The 20324-nt window shown below is 40.8% G+C and overlaps 1 protein-coding gene across 1 annotated transcript in view; it reads right to left on the reverse strand.

Moving 5' to 3' along the window:
* Positions 1-20324, reverse strand: part of LOC136296044 (cadherin-8-like) — a 138070-nt gene that overhangs the window by 39715 nt on the left and 78031 nt on the right. Inside the window, exon 7 of the mRNA XM_066194857.1 lies at positions 13015-13151. Within this exon, the coding sequence (XP_066050954.1) occupies positions 13015-13151 (137 nt within the window). The remainder of the gene's footprint in view (positions 1-13014; positions 13152-20324) is intronic.

Raw genomic sequence — 20324 nt, forward strand, 5'->3', positions numbered from 1 at the left:
AGTTTAAGCAAGAAGTGGCTTAATATCATCCACCTCTTCAAAGCTGAATTTGGAGTTAAGAGGTTCCCAAAGTTCAGCAACTCCATTTGTAAAGAGGTGACTCAGGAAGGCCACACTCACCTACCTTTATTCAATATATGAGATGGATCACTTGGGACTAAAGGACTGATTTTACTTTCAGGTTGCTGACAGTAACAAGAAAAAAAAAAAAAAAAACAAAAAAAAAAAAAAAAAAAAAAAACCCTAAAATTTCTTTGATACATGCACACACCATGCCAGAAAATGTTAATTAAATACACCATATTCTTCAGGTCCTGTTTTCACTCACTTTCTTTTTCTGTGGGATTTTTTAAAACTTATTTCTACATAAGTGCACATAAGATGTTAAAATTATTCCATATAACCCAGAACCAGATTCTGAATCAATTACCTAAAATTTGCAGAAAACTGAGACATATCTCCAAAAAGACAATTTTTTTAAGTGATACTCCACCTAGCCCTATACTTAGTTCTTTGATTGCCACTGTAATTAGCAATACTGAATTATTTCCTACATTTGAAACCATTTAAGATTTCAAATATAAATATACTTTAAATTAAACCAAGGATTTTGACTTGGTACTTTGCTAACTTCAAAGGATCAACACTGATTTATTAAACCTGATAATAAACTCAAATTTTAAAAAAAAGGAGTCTGTTCATTTCCTACAGGTACAATGTATACTGATAGAATCAGTTAGCCCTCATTTTGCTTATCCGAGGTCAGGCTGTAATTTGACATTCAAATGCAACCTCTCTGCTATTTTTCATGCCATGAAGCCATGCAGTTATTCAGCAGCTTCACAAATAGTTACTCTGTAATTACCTCTGATACTCTGTGAATTGTAAGATCCATTTGCAAAACCAGGAAAGGTTTGTAATTTTCTGCAGAAGTATCTTATTTTGCTTGGTGTATTTGCATGATATTGCCTTGTCTGAGTGCACAGTCAGATCAAAAGGGCTAGGAAAGGAGAGACTAGATCAGAAAAGCAAAACATCCCCTCAAATATGGTTCACAAGTGTGAAAAGGGCCTCTTCTATCACAACCCTGGTTGTAAGGGAAAATCAAAAGGCCCTGTTCTATTTAGATTTAGCTGTGCATGATAAGAGAAGTTGCTGCAATGAGAATGAAAACATGGGCCACACTGAGAAAGATGTAAGTTTGTCCTGGAGGGAACTGAGGATGCTGAGAGAAATTCATATCCACCTTGGGGCTGGAGGGGGTTGGGAAGCAAAGACAACTCCCACCCCTCATGCCACCCTTCCTAAAAACCAACAACCCCGAAACTCGAGGCTTTCCGGTTATTCCAAATCACTCTGAAACGTGGTTTGTCTTTAATCACAGTGTGTATGTTTTGAAAACTCCACCTTGGTGTCACCACTCCAAAGAGCAAATGCTAGAGGAGATAGGAGAGGCTCCATGCACTGGATAACACGAGTGCTCATCACATGGAACACACCCATTGCATCAGAGAGTGATTTGGAGGCTGTGGATGCACTCAGCTGGACTTCACAGCAAAGTCTGTGCCGGTCTGCCGTGGCATTCTCCTGGAGGTGCTGCAGCCCATGGCTTGGACAGGTGCGCCTTCGCTGCGTGAGAAACGGGCTGATGGCCCGACCCAGAAATGGGGAATGGTGCCACATCCAGCTGGTGCTGGGCACCAGGGGTGTCCCCCAGGGTCAGTGTTGGGCCCAGTCCTGTCCAGAATCTTTACGGATGATCTGGATGAAGGATTGAGGGCACCCTCAGTCAGTGCGCAGATAACATCAGGTTGGGTGGGAGTGCGGAGCTGCTGGAGGGCAGGAAGGCTCTGCAGAGGGATCTGGACAGGCTGGATCCACGGGCTGAGGGACAGCAGGGCCAAGTGCCAGGTCCTGCCCTGGGGTCACCCCAAGCCCATGGAGCCGGGCTGGGGCAGAGGGGCTGGAGAGCAGCTGGGAAAGGCCCTGGGGGTGCTGGTGCCAGGGGCTGGACACGAGCCCAGGGGTGCCAGAGGCCAATGGCCCCTGGCTGTGCCAGCCCTGGGGCGGCAGCAGGCCCAGGGCAGGGCCCGTCCCCTGTGCCGGCCCTGCGGAGGGACCCCGAGGGCCGTGCCCAGCTCTGCGCCCTCACAGAGACGGACACGGAGGGGCTGGGGGTGCCCAGGGAAGGGAACGGAGATGGGGAAGGGGCTGGAGCCCCAGGAGGGGCCGAGGGAGCTGGGAAAGGGGCCCAGCCTGGAGAAAAGGAGGCTCAGGGGGGACCTGGTGGCTCTGCACAAGCCCCTGACAGGAGGGGACAGCCGGGGGGTCGGGCTCTGCTCCCAGGGAACAGGGACAGGAGCAGAGGGAACGGCCTCAGGCGGGGCCAGGGCAGGCTCAGCTTGGACAGCAGCAGGAATTTCTGCATGGAAAGGGTGCTCAGGCCTTGGCAGGGGCTGCCCAGGGAGGTTTGGAGTGCCCATCCCTGGAGGTGTCCCAGGAAGGGCTGGAGGTGGCACTGAGTGCTCTGGGCTGGGGACAAGGTGGGGATGGGGCACAGCTGGGACTCCATGGCCTGGGAGGGCTTCTCCAGCCTCAGGGACTTTGGGATTCTGTGAATGCCTGGAATATGCACGACGAGAGAAAAATAGGATATGAAAGCAGTGGGGAAAAATGGATGGGATGAAACTTGGAAAGAGTTGGAATTGGCATCCTAATCAGAAATTGTAACATCTTTGCAATATTTGAGTAAGAATTATGGGTCCTCGTATCTTGACAGAAGCTCTGGGTGCAAACAGCACGTCCTTAGAGGCTGTTCTGCATATCTGATTTTGACCACAGTGAGGTTTATATTCATAGCGACACATAATGAAGATATATGTGACACATCAGTATGAGTAAACAAATACATAATTCAAAATAAAGTATTAGTAGATAAGGTTGTATTGGAAGCTGCTAAAGTCACATCAGGTTTATGACAATGAAGCAATTCCAGTTTATTCACTGATCCTAAGTAAATCCTTAAGGGAAAACAATAAAAAAAAAACCCAACACTGCCAACATCCTTCCACCCACACATCTATCCAGAGACCAAATTGAAAGAACTTCTGGCAGAAAACCACCTGTATTTGTGATATAAGCACTGTGTAATTGAGCCTTATTTATCTCTAACGAGGACACAAGTCAGGAGGAAGTTTGCAGTTATGCCACACTCAGTAAATTAGCTGTGCTATGTACTGAAGTGGAAAATCATTACAACTGCAAAAATTAAAAATACAGCTAAAGTTTTAGCACTTACAAGCAGTGCACTTATTAACTACTACAAGAAATGGCAACCTAGAAATATTTGAAGTTTTACAGTTATATTTTTTGTGTAAAAGGCCAATACAAATCAATCAAACATGAAACAGTTAGGAAAAATGGCACCTAACTTCAAGACTGAGCAACAGAAAAACAACATTTGTGATCTCTGGAAGCGTCTCCAAGAAAGAAGCATTTCTCTACAGACCCAGCATTTCAGCAAACGTCAGAGGCTACTAAAAGATTTTGAGTGAAGGTTTTCCGTTTCCTTGTGGCAAGCACCACTGGGAAGAAAAAAAGTTAGGAAAACAAAGATCCTCAGAATCATGTTTCTGATCCTTTCATTAAACCCTCCAGAATAATAACTGTGATGAATTACCACTGGATCTGTACTTTTATGGATCAAAGCACCACAAGCCTAATTAGGATTCCAGATTTTCTGAGGCAGTGTAATGCCTTAAATCATTGTGAGGAAGTAACAGGTTTTAATTTCTAAATATAACAACGAGGGGGAAAAAAAATCCAAAAAATAATATGGTGTCCTTGAATGACAGAAACGAATCTGACTTAAAAATAAGGCAGTGAACAGGCAGGAAAAGAAATTGACTGAAGAAAAAACTTTAAGACACAACAAACATACCAGGATATGGTTTGCTGCTGTGTTTCTCAATTCCAGCTAAACCAAGGGAGTGGTGCTGCCATAAAACAGTCAGGAGTCTGTCCCACACTTCAGAGCAATTATATTATTAATATGCTAATATCTCGTGCATATTAAAATCTTATAAAAATATTGACTCAGATATGCAAGGTCTTATTGTCAATTATAATTAGCTATGAAATTTTCTAATGACTAGCAGCAATAATAATAACAATAAGCAGACTGATTGAGGACGAGTTGTCTGGAATATTTGGGAGTTTTTATTTGAAATGATTTCATGATTGAAGTAAAATAATTTATAGCTCAAAGGAAATCCCTCCCTTACTCATAGACAAAACATCAAAATGCTTTAATAAAGATTTTTATTAAAGCAGAATTTATTATAGAAGCATTTAAATGTCATTACTTTTAGAGCTCATATTCCTTTCTGAGACTGATTTTCTTAACAGTGCAATTTAATTACTCTTATGTTTCCTTCGCAGAAAATATTACTGGATATCCTGGATATGAATCAAGTTCTAGGAGTTCAGCATCAAACCTTCTTAGTTGCATACCTTCAGCAATAAGCAAAAAAAAACCTGTCCAGCACATCAGAATGCACCTTTAGAAACACCATCTCCTTTGAGTTTCAGACAGAAAATAGTTCCATTCTTTCCTGCCCTGCACCTTTGCCAGAAGCTCAGAGCATGCTGCTCAGAGTCTTTATTCTAGACAGAAATGTGCCTCAAGATTGACTGAAATTATACTGAGTTACAAACCCCTGCTCTGAGCTGATCTCAGGCAGAAAAGCCAGTGGAGATATCACATAGTTCCAATCTGCTCAGAACTGATGAACTCAGGTGCTCAAATGAGGTGAATTCCACACAGTATTTTTAAGATTAATCTTATTTTCTTTAGAACTTTTAATTCAAGTGTTCAAAGTTCACATGGCCAATTGGTAGATGGTCAGGGTAAAGATGCACTTTACTAATATAACATATGTCTATATATCATCTATACAGTCAGCTTAACCAGCCTCTAAATTTCCTCAAAGTAACTAATAAATATTAGGTGCTCTAATTAGTCATGTATATTTCTGCTTGTATTCCTTACTTGAATCCTTCCCTGTTTTATGGCCCAGGAAACCTTATTTCCTTCTACACCACCTAATGCCTTAAACCTTTGGTGGTTTAAGCTTTGAACAGTGGTCCAACTCCAGCATAACTTTACTAAATGAATATTTGCCAATCTAGAACTCGGATCTCCAGCCTGGATTTATAATGCCCAGAAAACAGAAGTACAATTTAGACTGTTACTACAGATATCTCGCCTTTACCTTGTTGTAATGACATTTACTGCTTTCTTTGACCTTTTTTGGTTGTTTTATTTTTTTAGTGAATTACTCAGATCCTTTATTCACAGCTGCCTTCCATGCCTCCCTCTGGAATCAGAGGTCTCCAGCTTCTATTCAGCATCCCATAACTGAATTTTAGTGCTTGCTCCTGAACTACTGAGGCCACAGAGATTTTTTCACAAGCACACTCCTTTCCCGTTTGCATTTCCTCACAATATGGCAAATCCCATGCTATAATCCATGTGGATCACCTCTCCTGCTATTCCAGAGCTGTGTGAAACACTAATGGGACAATCCGTGCTATGTTTGAGTACGCTTTCACAGCTGAGAACTGCAAACTGGTTTGACAAGGTGCACCAGCCCTCCACTGCCCAATGGCAAACCTTCAGTGACCCGTTAGAATCTGAGGAGCTCTGTGTAACCCTCTAGTTATGTGCAAAAGGATAAAAACCACCCTAGCAAATTCTGTGTTTTAGTGTAAAAATGATGGATTATGTAGTTTGAGTTCCACTAAACCAGAGCAAAAAGGGTCAAGCAGAAAAGGTTAATATTCCTGAGCTTCTCTTGTTTAAACCTCCATAAAGGCTTATTTCCTTCTCTTTCTCAAACTTACTGAAATTTACCCAGGCCTAAGTTAGAGATAATTATATGATGTACCAAAGTAACTCCCTAAAATGTTAGAATTATTGCTAATAATGCCTATAGTTATTTTTACCATAAAAGGCTAAATAAAATTAAATAAAAGAAAGCATAATGAAAGCGAAGGTATTCATGGCATTAAAAAGTACATTGTAGCTGAAGGCTTGTTCTGAAGAAATATATATCGCTTCCTTTTTAATTAGTGTCCTTGCATTTTTTAAAGGAATACACACTATAGATAACTTTTGCAGTGCATGTGCTGGGTGATGATTCAATTACTCTATTTATATTCTCAGTAAACCATATAGAGCCTTTCTGGCTTTATGCCCTTTCCCATTAGGTGACAAAATTGCCTCATACTTCTTCATTTCCAAAGAATCCTGTTGGTATGGGTAATTACCTGTGTCAGAGCCCACAGCTTTGTCCTTGAGATGCCTCTGCTCTGGGCCTGGAAAATATTTATTGTGGTCAAATCACCATTTACATTTCAAGATCTTGTCTAGATTTTCACCTCTTGCTTTGAATAATTATTCAGGAGAATTTCTACTTGTTGTGGCAGTTCTGGTGCTCTGCCCAGCCCTTGGGCAGGGGGCTGAGGCTGCCACTGGAGCGCTGCTCGCTTGGCACATGGGATGAGTGCCAAGAACCCTTTGATCAAGCAGTCAATCCCAATGAAAATAACATCTCTGAGACTGCAGTGCCTGCAGAATAAGGACAACAGAAATTCCATTAAAACTCTTCACTCAGAGATTTAAACCTTGGCTAAAAGCACAGCTCCAGGCTACAAGAAATATTGTCTCCCAGGCACCGGCTTTGGAATTTCCTAGCAGATTGCTCTGTTGTGTGTCTGTGAGTGTGATGTGCAGAGTGTGAGGATCACAGCATCTCAGAGTGTTTTGGGTTGGAAGGGACCTAAAAATAATCTTCCACCCCTGCCATGGGCAGGGACACCTCCCACTGTCCCAGGCTGCTCCAAGCCCCAATGTCCAACCTGGCTGTGGGCACTGCCAGGGATCCAGGGGCAGCCACAGCTTCTCTGGGCACCCTGTGCCAGGGCCTGCCCACCCTGCCAGGGAACGATTCCTTCCTAACATCCAGCCTAAGAGGGAGAAGAATCCAGTGCTGCAAATGATCCCAACAGAGCTCAGAGGAAAATATAAACCCTGAGTAGTCCAGTCAGTGCTACACAGGGTGAATACAAGCCTGGGGACTTTAAAGGGTTCATCATTTAGCTGTCTTTAGAGATAATGAGCCAGGCTTTCTGTTATTTATTGATGTGTTTGTCACAAATCTGAGCCAGCCAAGTGGAATATATTTAGAAGTCTTTACTTGTTGAAATCTATGGTATCATTCAAGGAAGCTCTACTATGTAATACACATATTCTGGGGGAAAAGATTACCTCACTTTTTAAAAAGAGAATTTCAGATAAGCATTGCTAATAATGAAGGCATTGCAGTATATTTTGTTTCCAGAGAATTCACTAGAATCCTGTATCTCAAGTAGATCTCAGCTTCAGTTTTGGAGGGATGAGTATGCAAATATCAGTATATTCATATTTAAATCAGAGGAATGTTGTGCAGTCAAATTCTGTTGCTAATAAATTTCTTTCTAGGCTAAGTTAAACCAGCTTCTCTGAGATAAGTCTGCTTTGGTTTCAAAGTACACCAGTTCCCCATTTATTACTGCTGTTTTTATATTAATTAACCAGCAATGATGGGCATTTCCTTAGTATTAATGGCCCACATTGTGAGTGTACTAGGAAAGTGCCTGTGAGGTGGCCGTTCCAGCCATTAGAAAATGGAAATGGAAATCCATGGAGCTGGAGGCAGAGAGAGGACAGAGTTTAATTATTACATGCCTTATCCATGTCTGGCAATCTGATCGCTTGAATGATCAGAGATTCTGAACTCCATTCAGAATCTGTAGGAAAAAATGGTCTAATAAATAAGTCATGGCTATTTGATTTTCTTTTCCTCTGACTAGCATTGACAACACGTAACATGGTAAGTGCTGCAAAACCTGTGCAAGAAACTGGGAGAATACTGAGGAGGTAAAGCCCAGCCTGAATCCTGCTCTGCTTCACTGCCCTGCAAAATTGGCAGCCAGTTAATGCCAGCAACACAGGCATGTCAATGGGAGCAGCAGTTACAGCTATAATTGTAATCTGCACAACGAAAAAATGTATTTGTGGGTTCAGGAGAATGGGATCACATCTGACTATCCTGACTTCACTAGATTTTACTGAATGGTAGAAAATTCATTTCAAGCAAGCAGCAAAGAACCAAAGATGTGATGAGCCTTTGTACACACAAAAAAGATGCACCAAAAGAGACGTCTGTAATTTAATCATTCATTCTTACTGCACCGCAATTCAGGCTGTCAAAAAATCCTTGCACATGCCCCCAGATTCCTTCCCTGTTCAGGATATAGCTCCAGAGAGCTCAAACACATGAGCAGCACGATCAACCCTGACTTACAGAGCAAGACTACATTCACCCCTCTCTCAAGCATTTAAATTTCAAATAAACCTCCCAACCTTGGCTACAACTTTAAGCTCATGTAAGTCTCAGCTACACCACAAACTAATGAGAAATCTCATTAGGTCGGTGTTTGAAGTCCAGAGTCAGTGACAACGTTCGCCCTTTATATCCACAGAGCACAAAGGTTCATTCTCAGGGAATCATTTTGCCAGTGAACCTGCTTCCTCCAGCCTGTCATCACCTGGATATTCCTGCTCCTTTCCATTCAGCAGGGTAAACTTGGATGAATGAAAATGTAGAAAGAAATTTAAGAATCAATTCACAGGTTCAATAGCTTTCAGTGTCACCCTTGCCATGAGTGTATTTCTTCTGCACACCCTAAGCCTGCATTTCAGAGGCATCTCTCAAAAACAAGGCTCTTTCTAATACTATCTTCTCTTAAAAATCCGTACTGCAGGATTCATCAGCACAGAGGAGACAAGTGAAGAAAAAAGCTACAAAGAACCAAAAATTAATTTGATCCCATAAGAAAGAGATGTAAGAAATCACACAATAAGAAAAATGTGCAAAAGATATTTAGGAGTAGACAGATTTAAGGGTAGCTGTTGAGAGGACCAAAGCTGCAGGAGGAGTTTAAAGGAAAACATACAAGTAAATCTGAAATACTAAAACTAGCACCTAAATATTACCTGTATCACCTAAACATCACCTGTACCATGTTAATCTCATGCAGTTCATTCTTTTCCACAGATGGCTCTTTGCATGATTTAATCTCTAGTTGCCACAAAAGCATTAAAGAATCCGCTCTTGTGGGCCTGCAGCTATTAAGGGAAGCTCCCAGTGTGACCACTCATGGGACTCTCTCAGATTCTCCCACCAACCTACACCATCACTGCCAGGACCCAGCAGCAGCCCCAGGTCCCCTCTTGGCTCTCCACATCCCACCCTAAGCCAGGGCAGGTTTTCTCACTGGTTCCGGCCCAGGTTTCCCTTGGCAGAGTCTCAGATCTCTTGTTCCATAAAGCCATTTATTCCCAGCACAGTAACACAGCCACAGCCCGAGCTTGTGTCTCTGAGGACGGACCCCACAAAAACTTTTATCCCTGGGCTTTTATCCCTTCACAGCCTGAGCGCAGGGAAGCTTTGGCTCTTCCTGAGCCCTGGGCTCCTGCCCTGACTCTGGGTGTCCCCCACCCAGCTGTGCCACAAAGGGTCACAGTCACATCCTCCTGTCTCTTGGGGCTCCCACCCAGAGCTCAGCTTGCAGCTTGCAAACCAAACTGCCTGCACCAGGTGTGTCCCTCCACACAAGCAGGATGCACGGTGGTTACTGGGATTTAAAAGGCAAAAGCCCTGAGCACTGCCCGCGCATTTCAGGAACCACAACTGTAAAGGCAATACAAAAGTCTGGATAAATGTCTGAGGGAGAGCCACTCAAGGCTGCAGTTCTTTAGTCTGGCTGGCCAGTTCAACTCCCTGAAAAAAAAGGCTGCAGAAAAATAGAAACTCCGTCAAAAGAGTTTGTCAGCAATGGGAATGTAAAGGAACAGCACCATCCAAAATATCTCACTTCATATGGGTCTCAGAGTATGATAGTAATGCTATTTGTCACCAATAGCATGAATTTGTTCTGAACAAGCACTGGCCAGACACTTGCCTATGAATGAGAACAGAAAATGTATTTCTTTTAAATAAAAACCCAACCAAATGAAAAACAGCACAAAAAACCCCCAAGCTGGTCTTTTGCCTGTCAAGTACATGTAGAAGAATCACGTTCCCTACTGGCTCACGCTTTTCTCCTCCTTGTTTTGCTAGACAGGAAAGGGTTAAATTCATATTTTGGAGCATTAAGACTAAAAATGCTTTAAATTATCAACACACATTTTAAATCTGTTCACTTTTAAAAAGATCAGTCAGTCTGAGCCTGAGGATCTTCATCCCCATTTCAAGTGAAAATGTACAAGTAATAACACTCCATTCAGCCACACCAATCCTGCCTTGGAAGATTCCTACCTAAGATGGTGGCTGAGGGATGATATAAATAAATAACTTTGTCATGATCAAGGAAACTGCCAAAAATTACATCAGCTTAGAGCACAAATTTAGATGCAGGTGCTTTACCAGCACAAAGCTCTGAAATAGCAAATTATGGTTTGTCAAATGTTGGTGTTTACCTATCAAAGCATTGCTAAATCAGGGCATATTTAGGATCTACCATGCTGGGAATCATGAAATAAAAATCCAGTATGATGGCTTATGAGTAATAAGCAAATTTAATGGCAATTAAATGGCCTGGTCATTGCCCTGCAGATGGAGAGGAGAGCCTTGCACAAGCCCTGGGAAGCAGCCAGCCCAGGAAGAGGAAATGTTCCTACACAAACAATTCCGACGGATTTCTTTTCCAGCGAGAGATCAGCAGTCCATTAATAAGACTGTCAGTGAAGACATCGTAATGACACACTTTGTATTTGCATTTGCTGCTTGTGTCTGCCTCCAACAGATTTCCGTTATTTTACAACAGAGGTTTTGTCTATTATTGTCTTTGGAAAAAAAAAAAAATCTAAAAATGCCCATTTTCCCTTGTTTGACAGTTCTATGAACAAATTTAATTTCTGCTTGAGGAGCTTAAAAATAATTTCACTTAAATAAGCAAAGACTGTAGTCTATGAAATTAAGCCCTTGTTTTTATGTAAATGTCAAATAATTATATTAGGAAAGCAAAAATAAGCCATCAGCAGGAACACAAATGCTTAGAAGAAGATTGGCATTATTATTTTCATAGGCAGTCTGATAAGAGGCAATTTGACAATAGCAGTAGATGCTGAGGCTCCCATGAAGTCTAATGACAAGGCTGATTTCTAACAAAATTCTTGAGTATAATTATGTTTCAAAAAACTGAAAATGCAACAGGCAGACTTCATGCTTGTGTGGCTCAGTAAAGTGCAGTTCTGGCAACTTTGCTCTGACACACACATGTAAAGGAGATATAAAAATGACTGGAGGAGTGTCTTGCTAAATTATTGCTTTCATCTTGTTTCTTTTTGACTTTTTGGATGAAATAAATTGCAAAATTACTACACTTTACATCTTACTATTCCAGCATCTGAGAGTGTTGGATCATGAACTAATAATTCTGCTCTCCATGCTGTTGGTAAATCTCATTATTAAATCTCTGAGAAAATTAGTATGGACATTTCATATATCTTTCCTTTAAATCATTACAATTATTAACTGGTTAGATATTAAGCTGAAAATATATGCCTGATGAAACCACACCTGCCTTTCTTTCCTCATCTGCTTCCCTCTAGCTTGGCTTCTGTGCAAGCAGGAAGTACTTCTGCTAATTTATTGAAGTATTGTTTGGCTGCAAGATGGCACAGTAACAGGGCACAGTCAGCACCACTGGCAATGAAACCCCCGAACTCCTGAGGTGGGTCAGAGGAACAAAGGGTACAAGGGTTTAAAGTTGGGAGCTCAGCTCACACCCAGACCCATCTTTCCCACTTACGTGCGTCACAGATTCCTAGTATGTTTGGTTTTGAAAACAAGTGCCACAGGAAAGATATCAGTCAACAAAAATGGGCCAAATAAGCATATTTTATCCCCCAATTTATTATGTTCACAGCTATAGTACCACGAAACTAAGCTTCAGATGCTCTGTACCATAATGCTGCATCCTTCAAAGCAGAGATCTGGGGTAAAGCAAACATCACGTCACTCAGTTCTCTCCATGTAGGAGGGAGCAGCACTGACCACCGGGCTCTGGGGACAGATACGGGCCAAGTGTGTGCAGAAACACTGAGTGCACAACACAGGCATCAGCAGAGAGGGTTCCAGGGTTTGTGTTCCAGTTCAGGACACGACACAGGGTGGCAGCCCCACCTGCTCCTTTGCCTCAACACACTTGTGTCAAATGCATTGTCTAAAATACAGTGCTAATGTGAATAATAAATTACACTGTTGTGTGTGATCCTGTCAGCAGCTCCAAATTAATTAAGAATTCTCCTTGATTAAAATCTCTGACCCGTACTACCAGGCAAGGCAGCTCTCCTGACTCAGGTGTGCAGAGCAGCCACCAGGGCTCTGTGGACCTGAACAATGCAGGTTCTTGTTGGGAGCTGGGTGTGAGTAAACTCATCCATATGTATCCAACAGCACTACTTTCATGCAACATTACCCCTGTGCTTAATCATTTATGGCTCTGAAACATAATAGCTCCCAGAATTAAGAATGTCTGGGTTGAGCCTTGAATTTCCATTTACAATAGCAAGGCTTTAAATTTTTTTCTGTCTTAATATAGCTAATTATAATGCTTTGGTTTGGGCTTTTTAAACCATTTTTTAGTGTTTATTCTGCATAACCTGCACATATGTACTCATCTCTCTCTTCAAAATCTCTACCACCATATTCACTGGAAAAAAATATGCAGTGGTGAAAATGAACAGAAATGGATCTTGCACAAAAATGAAGCTTTCTTTCTAAAATTCTCTAACTTGAACACCCAACACACTTTATTTTACTGACTTATGTAAAGTTTCCACTGCACAGCCTGTCAAAATCAATTATAAATCTAACAGAACAGTCAGAATACACAAACACTTACTGGTTTCAGTGGCTACAATGGTGATATTGTGCCATGTGCTGGTTTCTCTGTCCAGGGGTGTTGCCAGAGTTATTTTCCCGTCCTCTGCATTGATGTTGAACTGTCTCTCAAGGTCAGTGTGGCGATCAATGGAAAACCTGCAAAACAGACATCCCTGTAATCTACTTAATGAAGTTGGTGTAATCCATACAGTCACAGAGACAATTTAGGGAGCCCTCTGAGAGCTGCAGTTTCATAGCCAAATGGATTGAGAAGCTCAATAGCATAATAATTTAGAAGACAAAATGACAAACTAAGGCAAAAAAAAACCCCTTAATAATTATTGCCCAAGGAGTAATTAGCTGTATACCCAGTGTGAAGGTTGTAAAGTGCCCTCAGGTTCACTGGGTAGCATCTCTGAAAAACGGTGCTGATCAAGAGTTAATTACACAATCCATCACATTTATTGGACAGTTTCTATGGTATTCCACAGTAACTGATGATAATTTCAACAGTAATGTATTAAGCCACAAAAGTGGTGGGCTTTGTGGTTATTTTAAAAAAGGGAAAAATAATATTATTTTACCAAGAAATTTCAGATTAACGAAGCATGAACAATTCACCAAGCGCATTATTTCCTTTTGGTTCAAGCAGCTCTATGGGCAGAGCACAGTGAATCACTTTTTTTTTTCCTCCTATAAAACACTGCAAATACTGGAGGGTCGATTCTTTTATGGGGTTGACATCACTGATTTTTAACCAAACAAGTTCCATCTGACAGGTAGTCAGAGTTTGCAAATGTGAATGTCCAGGTAAATTCTGCAGCCCAAGCAGGGGCAGCCTGACAAGGAGCCAGAGTTGTAGTGGATTGCTCCAATGGTGCATTAAGCAAGATGATGATTTAAAGCTCAGGTCCACATCTCCAGAAAGCTTTTATGTTTGTCCATTTGCACAGAGTTACTTTATTAATGAATTATTCGTGAAAAGAAGCTAAATCACAAAATTGAGTCTTCCTGTTTCTTGACAGGAAAGGTAGGGAAAGAGGGAGTTGAGTGATAAACTATTGATATGGTTTAACAGAAATTGACTTCAAGGGATTTTACTGAATCCTAATTGTGGATTTATATAAAAGCCTTTTAAGCCTTTGTGTCTGTGTATTACAGCAGCTACCAGCATGCTCTGGCAGTTTTTACATCTGTTCTGCATTACAGCAAGGCACAATAGGGTGAGTTAGGATATAGTATCATACTCAATTACCTTATGGAGTGGCCGGAAAAGTGACTCCAGATTGTCACTTCCTTATCACTTTTCTACCTTTTGCAAGTATATTGTTACAATTCCCCAATAAAAGTAAAAGAACATATTTTCCTACAGTGAGAATGGCATAGTTATCTGAAAATCAGCTATTCCATTCTAGTTTGTGCTTTATCAGAAGCAATTTCCAAAAAACATTCTGAATTGGAGGTCCCTTTATACACTACAATAAATATATTCCAATGAACTCAAACTCATTCCAGCCTAACACCATCGATTTTAATAGACACAGCATTAGCATCTGATTTCAAGCCTTAGGATTATTGTGTTCATCTTTTGTTTATTATTTTATTATTTCAGTATCAGACATTTTCATATTTAGAATGGAAGTTATATTGCAATTAGATTATTTGTGCAATGCATTCTGTAAGATGCAGCTCACTTTCAAAGAGAGCTCTAAATGATAAAAACTTATCAAAATCTCAAAGTTTAAGCATTTAAATACTGCATTGCCAAACATCAAGGCTAACCTGATCACACGGGGAAGGTATTTAACAAGTAATGGATTTAAGAGGGAAATCCCCAGCTTAAATACAAAATAGGATTTGTTAGATATTTACTTGTTTTGTTTGAAACTCTAAGAACTAGTTTTATCCATTGAAAAATTATTAGTTTGGTAAGAAAAGTACCAGAAAAATATGAAGTCAAATTCCAAATAACTGTGCCTAAAGCTGGGCACATGCATCTGTATCTGGACATTTAAGTAACCTGATTTTGTTGTGAGCTCCCCATACTCTGTTCTCAATGGTTTAATGGGAACTGCACTAAACTCAGCATTTGTGAAAATCAGGTCACTTGTGTGGAAGAATAAAGCTGTAGGTACTTAACTTCAGGCAAACATTTTTGAAAATGGATCTTAACGATATTTTGATGTCTCCCTAGTCCCAATTAAAATATTAGAAGTAAAATTCTAGTACTAGTGAAGTTAGTAAAAAATACCTTACAGCCTTTCACAGGTTTAAGATTTCACTCAAGAAAATACAAGAAAAGACAGCAATCATCTCTTTTTAAAGAGTCATCACTTAAAACTGTCATTTCATTCTTGAGTTTTATGTAATGATGCTGAAAGAACTCTGCTGATATCAAACACATACGAAACTTTCACAGTCCACAAAAAAATAAAATGTGAAATGCTCATATGGTATTCAGCGTTTAGTTGACCTGGGCATGACATAAATTCCACTGAGGGAAGACACAGTTTTTCTCTAAGGATCAATCCCTCTTTAAACTTCCACTCACGGCCTTCCTGCCACACAGGTTTTGAAGTTCTAAAAGAGGGAGTGATACATTCATGAGTTTAGTATATCCCATTGCATCCCATCCCAGCAGTATTTCCTCACAACACAAACCCAGCAGTTCAAGAGGAAACATTTTAAACATGTTGCACGTCTTTGCAAGACAGCAAAGAGGTAAAATCCTCTCCTGATTTTAATGTGATAAATATTTGTTACAAAACCAAAAAATAAAATCTGCAGTGTCATAAACCTGGGAAAACTAATGGTACATTTGCAGTTTCCTCTTCATGATAATGGTGTTGTAAGTCTTTTTAATGGGAATGCATTGTCAGATCCATAAAACATACATAAAACATATATTTCTCTAAAAATGAGAAAAGAATATCTTGGGAAATAATATCTTTGAAATTGCCATAAAGCCAGAACAGGTTATTGGGAAGTTTGGATTAGTTTATGAGTCTGCTATGGCAATTATAGGAACAATCCCACAGTGGTTTAACAGAAGCCTGGAAATGATTCTCAGTCCTGCTCTTGCACTGTTGCTGTTATGACTTCATTTGATCTACTCCTTATTTGCAGCAATGTAAATAGGAGCAGAAACCCTTTTTTTGCTGCTCCTGCTGAGACTTGAACCCCAGCACTGACACCCCAGGAGTGGTAAATCTCCATTTTTATTAACGCCAGGCAGATTGGACAGGGTACTTAGTGACAGATAAACAACTGCACCACTGGGGAGGCACAAAATATTGAATCTGGGTTTTTAAGGCCTGCTGTGAATTAAGAAAATGATCAACTGCTGCCAAAGATGAAACCTCTGCTGAAGGGAATGGGGAAAACCTGCTCCAGTGAATCTTATCTCTGCACAAAGAAAGCCACTGAAGGGCAGTGTGTTATAGAAGGGCAGTTGCAGTATAGGATGGAACATTATTACTCATGCTTTTTGCTATGTGCCTGGATCATGATTTAGCCAAGATAATTCAATGCTGATAAAGAGAGCATGGCTGTAAAGTAACACCAGGAGCATGGAGGGAGCACTGCTGAACCCGGAGCTGTGTGCCAACAGAGGATGATCTTCTCAGGCTGGAGCTGTTCCCAGGATGTGCCACCCTGCCCACACCAACCAGAGCAAAGCCTCACAGCTGAGCTGGACTCACTGGGCCCCTTTCCCAAAGGAGAGGCATGCATCCAGATGTGGCCCTGACACACCATCCTGGCACTGCTGGGCTGGAACACAACAAACCACAGACCACTTTTACAATTATTACTGTCTTTGGATTTGTAACCAAAAAAATTATTTATTCTATTCCATGTGTTGAAACCTGGTTGGGGAGGTTGGGTTTTTTTTTCTTTATCTGTAGTAACTCCAGGAGGGAGGGGTGCCTGCCTTTCTGATACCAACTGGGTGGGGCATTTTTTCTTATCCCTATTCATTGTTTCACTACCCCCATGGGGATATCTTCTACTAATGGGCCATTAAAGCTCACCAATGACATGGCACATTACATCATCCCATTGTGAGATGCTCTACCCAGGGAGGAGGAGCCAAACCATTTCCACCTAGATAAAAAGGAGCCACAAGTGACACCAGACATCCAGTGTTCCCACAGGACTCCTGAAGGAAGACTGGACCCATCTCTGGACCCTTGGTTCCACAGGACCATCTCTACTTCCAACAGGACCACATCTGCCACTCCAGGAGGGCTGACTTTTGGACTGTTTCCAACACCCTGACCAGCAGGGTGTCAGGTTGTATTCTGACTCTGTCAGTGGTTTTTTGTATTATTGCATTTATTTTATTTTTTCTCTTCCTATTAAATTGTATTTCTGACTTGGAGTGTCTCACTGGTTTCGCTTTCAAACCCTTATATTACCCAACTCTGTTTAGCTTTTCACCATCAGCTTTAAAAGTAGGAGGCCCTTAAGCAGCATGCACTGCACAATGGCAACTAAGGATCAAAAAGAGCTTCTGCTTTTTTTTAAAGCTGATGGATTAGGAAAAATATCATAGAATCACAGAATATCCTGACCCACAAGGATTATTGAATTCCAGCTCCTGGCTCTGCACAGGACAGCCCCAAAAATCCATCTAGGCGCTCATTTGTAAAGCTATCAGAGGCTTTGTGCCTTTAGATCAAGTGAGAGAAAGTTCAGACAGTGCTCCATCTTTTCTAAGCAAGCATTATAAACAAACTACTGGTGAATTGGTTAGAAATAAAGATGAGCAATTTTTTCCTAAAAAAAAAAAAAAAAGAAGAAAAAAAAGAAAATCATAGAATAGTCTGGGTTGGAAAAGACCCTAAAGATCATCTCATTCCAACCTCTGCCTTGGGCAGGGACATCTTCCACTAAGAAAACAAGCTTCTTTCCAGGCTGTTTTTTATAATAATTTTTCTAAATTCTTTAACATTTTATCCTTTGACTTAATTAGCAGACTCTTCCCATGTTCAGAGACATCTAGGTTTTATTTCATTTGTGGCACTGCCAACCTCTCAATGTGTGGAGCCTTTGTGTATCAGACTAATGCAAAGCAGACTTGGTATTGGGAGCACAGAAGGTGATTCATATTTTGTTTGTGCTGCCTGGGTTTTTATAACAAATGTACACAGTAGCTCTGTCTAAGCAAAGTATTGATAGAACAGATATCTATTTAAAAAATGTAATTTCCTTGAAATACAATTCGTTGTTGCCTTCTAAAGTTCTGTTTTGAAGGAGAAAAAAAAAATTTTAAAAGGCCGGGCAACACTAACATTAAAATAGTCCATCAGTTTTAGAACAGCTTATTGTAATTTTTCAGATCTTCAATTAAAGTTTAATATTTTTGAAGTGGTATGATAGAAAATATGCATAAAATCTGCATCATCTACATGATACAATAACAGAAAAAACACCTGAAATGTACATTTCAATCAATAAAACCAGTGCTTGAATATATTTCTGTTAGAACATGCCAAATTCCTATTTTGTTCAAAACTGGAAGGAAAGGAATTGTATTCCTGCTCCCTACTTGTCTCCAACTAGTATTTTTCCACTTTTAATAGTAGAATCACTAACTTGAAATATTTTCTGTCCTTAAAATATTTTTAATGCAAAAAAATGAAGAAAAAAAAAAAAGAATTTGAGCTTTCTAGAGCTCTCCCAGATAAATCCAAGTTATTCAGGCAAGCAAACAAGAACAAAAAAGTTGCATAGAAAATTGAGCTCTGTATACTCCTTAATTAGCTATTAAGCCAATATTTTAGAAAAGATTAAATCTTATAAAGCACTGTATCAATTATTTAAAGAAAATACATAAATCATATTATTAAATTACCTTTTTGTTTAAATGTAATGAATTTTGGCCAGTTCTGTTCCATGTATGCTAAGTGCTTTGATATGACTTGATGAGCAATAACATTCTAATTCAGTTTACAAACACAAAGTATTTTTGTTTTTAAAAGTCTGAAGGTCTCTTGATTTATAAAATTATGGAAAAGTGGAAATTAGGTAAATCTTTTCTCAGATCCATTTCTTGGGCTTGGACAGAATAAAGAGGGTAAGTTTTAGAACAGAAGTAGGTTTGTAAATAGTCTAAATTGTTAAAAGTTTGAGGCAGGTGAGAAAAGAATTCCAGGGCAGCAGAACAAGAGTGGGAAAACAGCCAAGGTAAAAGTGAAGCAGGGTTGAAGGCAGCCTGGGATGAGGAACAGAGGATGGGGAAGAGGCAGAGTAGCCAGGACCAAGCCAAGAGCAAAGCAGAGCAGGGTGGACGGAACGAACTGAGGTTCAATTGAAAGAGAAATTTCTATAGAGGGTAGAGAGCCAACTCTCTGTCACCATGGTTGGTCTCACACACCTTTCAGAGGATCCTCTTTGTACCAGCAGAGCCTTTTTCACAGACACCAGTGGGCAGCAGCAGAAAAACCAGGGATGAAGCCACTGATTCAACTGTGACAGATCGAACCCTGCCATTCTATGGTATTTTTGTTTAGAAATCTATGGTGGCTGGTGCTGTGTTTACCTACCTGATTTAGAAATGAGAATCACAGAACCAGAGGATATCCTGAGTGGGAGGGGACTCACCAGGATTATTGAGTCTGACTCCTGTCCCTGCCCAGACCCCCAACAATCTCCCCTGTGCCCCCCTGGCAGCGCTGTCCAAAGGCTCCTGGAGCTCTGGCAGCCTCGGGGCCATGCCCATTCCCTGGGGAGCCTGGGCAGTGCCTCAGTCCTCTGATGGAAGCAGAACCTTTCCCTGCTCTGCAGCCTGAGCCTGCCCTGGCCCAGCTCCAGCCACTCCCTGGGTGCTGTCCCTTGCCCAGGAGCAGAGATCAGTGCCTGTCCCTCAGGAGGAAGTTGCATAGAACTCAAACTTACTCTCCAGCATCTTCACACAGAAGTTCTAAAGCAGCCAAACATGTTGAAAATTCTGTATTTCTAATTCTGAAGATACTGTACTATGATATGCAGCATGTAGGGCCTCTACATAAAGGTTTAAAGTCCAGCTCTGCAACAAACCTGATGGAAGTGACAATGATTAGAAAATGATAGTGACAGAAAATGATGGATTATAACAGCTAACATCATCCTCCTGATGCTGCAGACTACTTGCCAGGCTTAAATACCCTGAGGCAGCAATGCACAGCAATGATTACTATTAAATAGACTCTCTCCACATATACTTTTGCTATGAATTTCACATTTTGGTGTTGGTTTTCCTAATGCTTTTAGCAGGCAGTACTACACAGAGCAGAATGTGCTTTGGAACACTCACCACACCATGCGATCACTACCAAGGGGTAGGGG

Source organism: Chamaea fasciata, unplaced genomic scaffold (assembly GCF_029207755.1).
Source record: "Chamaea fasciata isolate MVZ Bird 193981 ecotype frontalis unplaced genomic scaffold, bChaFas1.0.hap1 SCAF_12, whole genome shotgun sequence".
NCBI classification, from domain to species: Eukaryota; Metazoa; Chordata; class Aves; order Passeriformes; family Sylviidae; genus Chamaea; species Chamaea fasciata.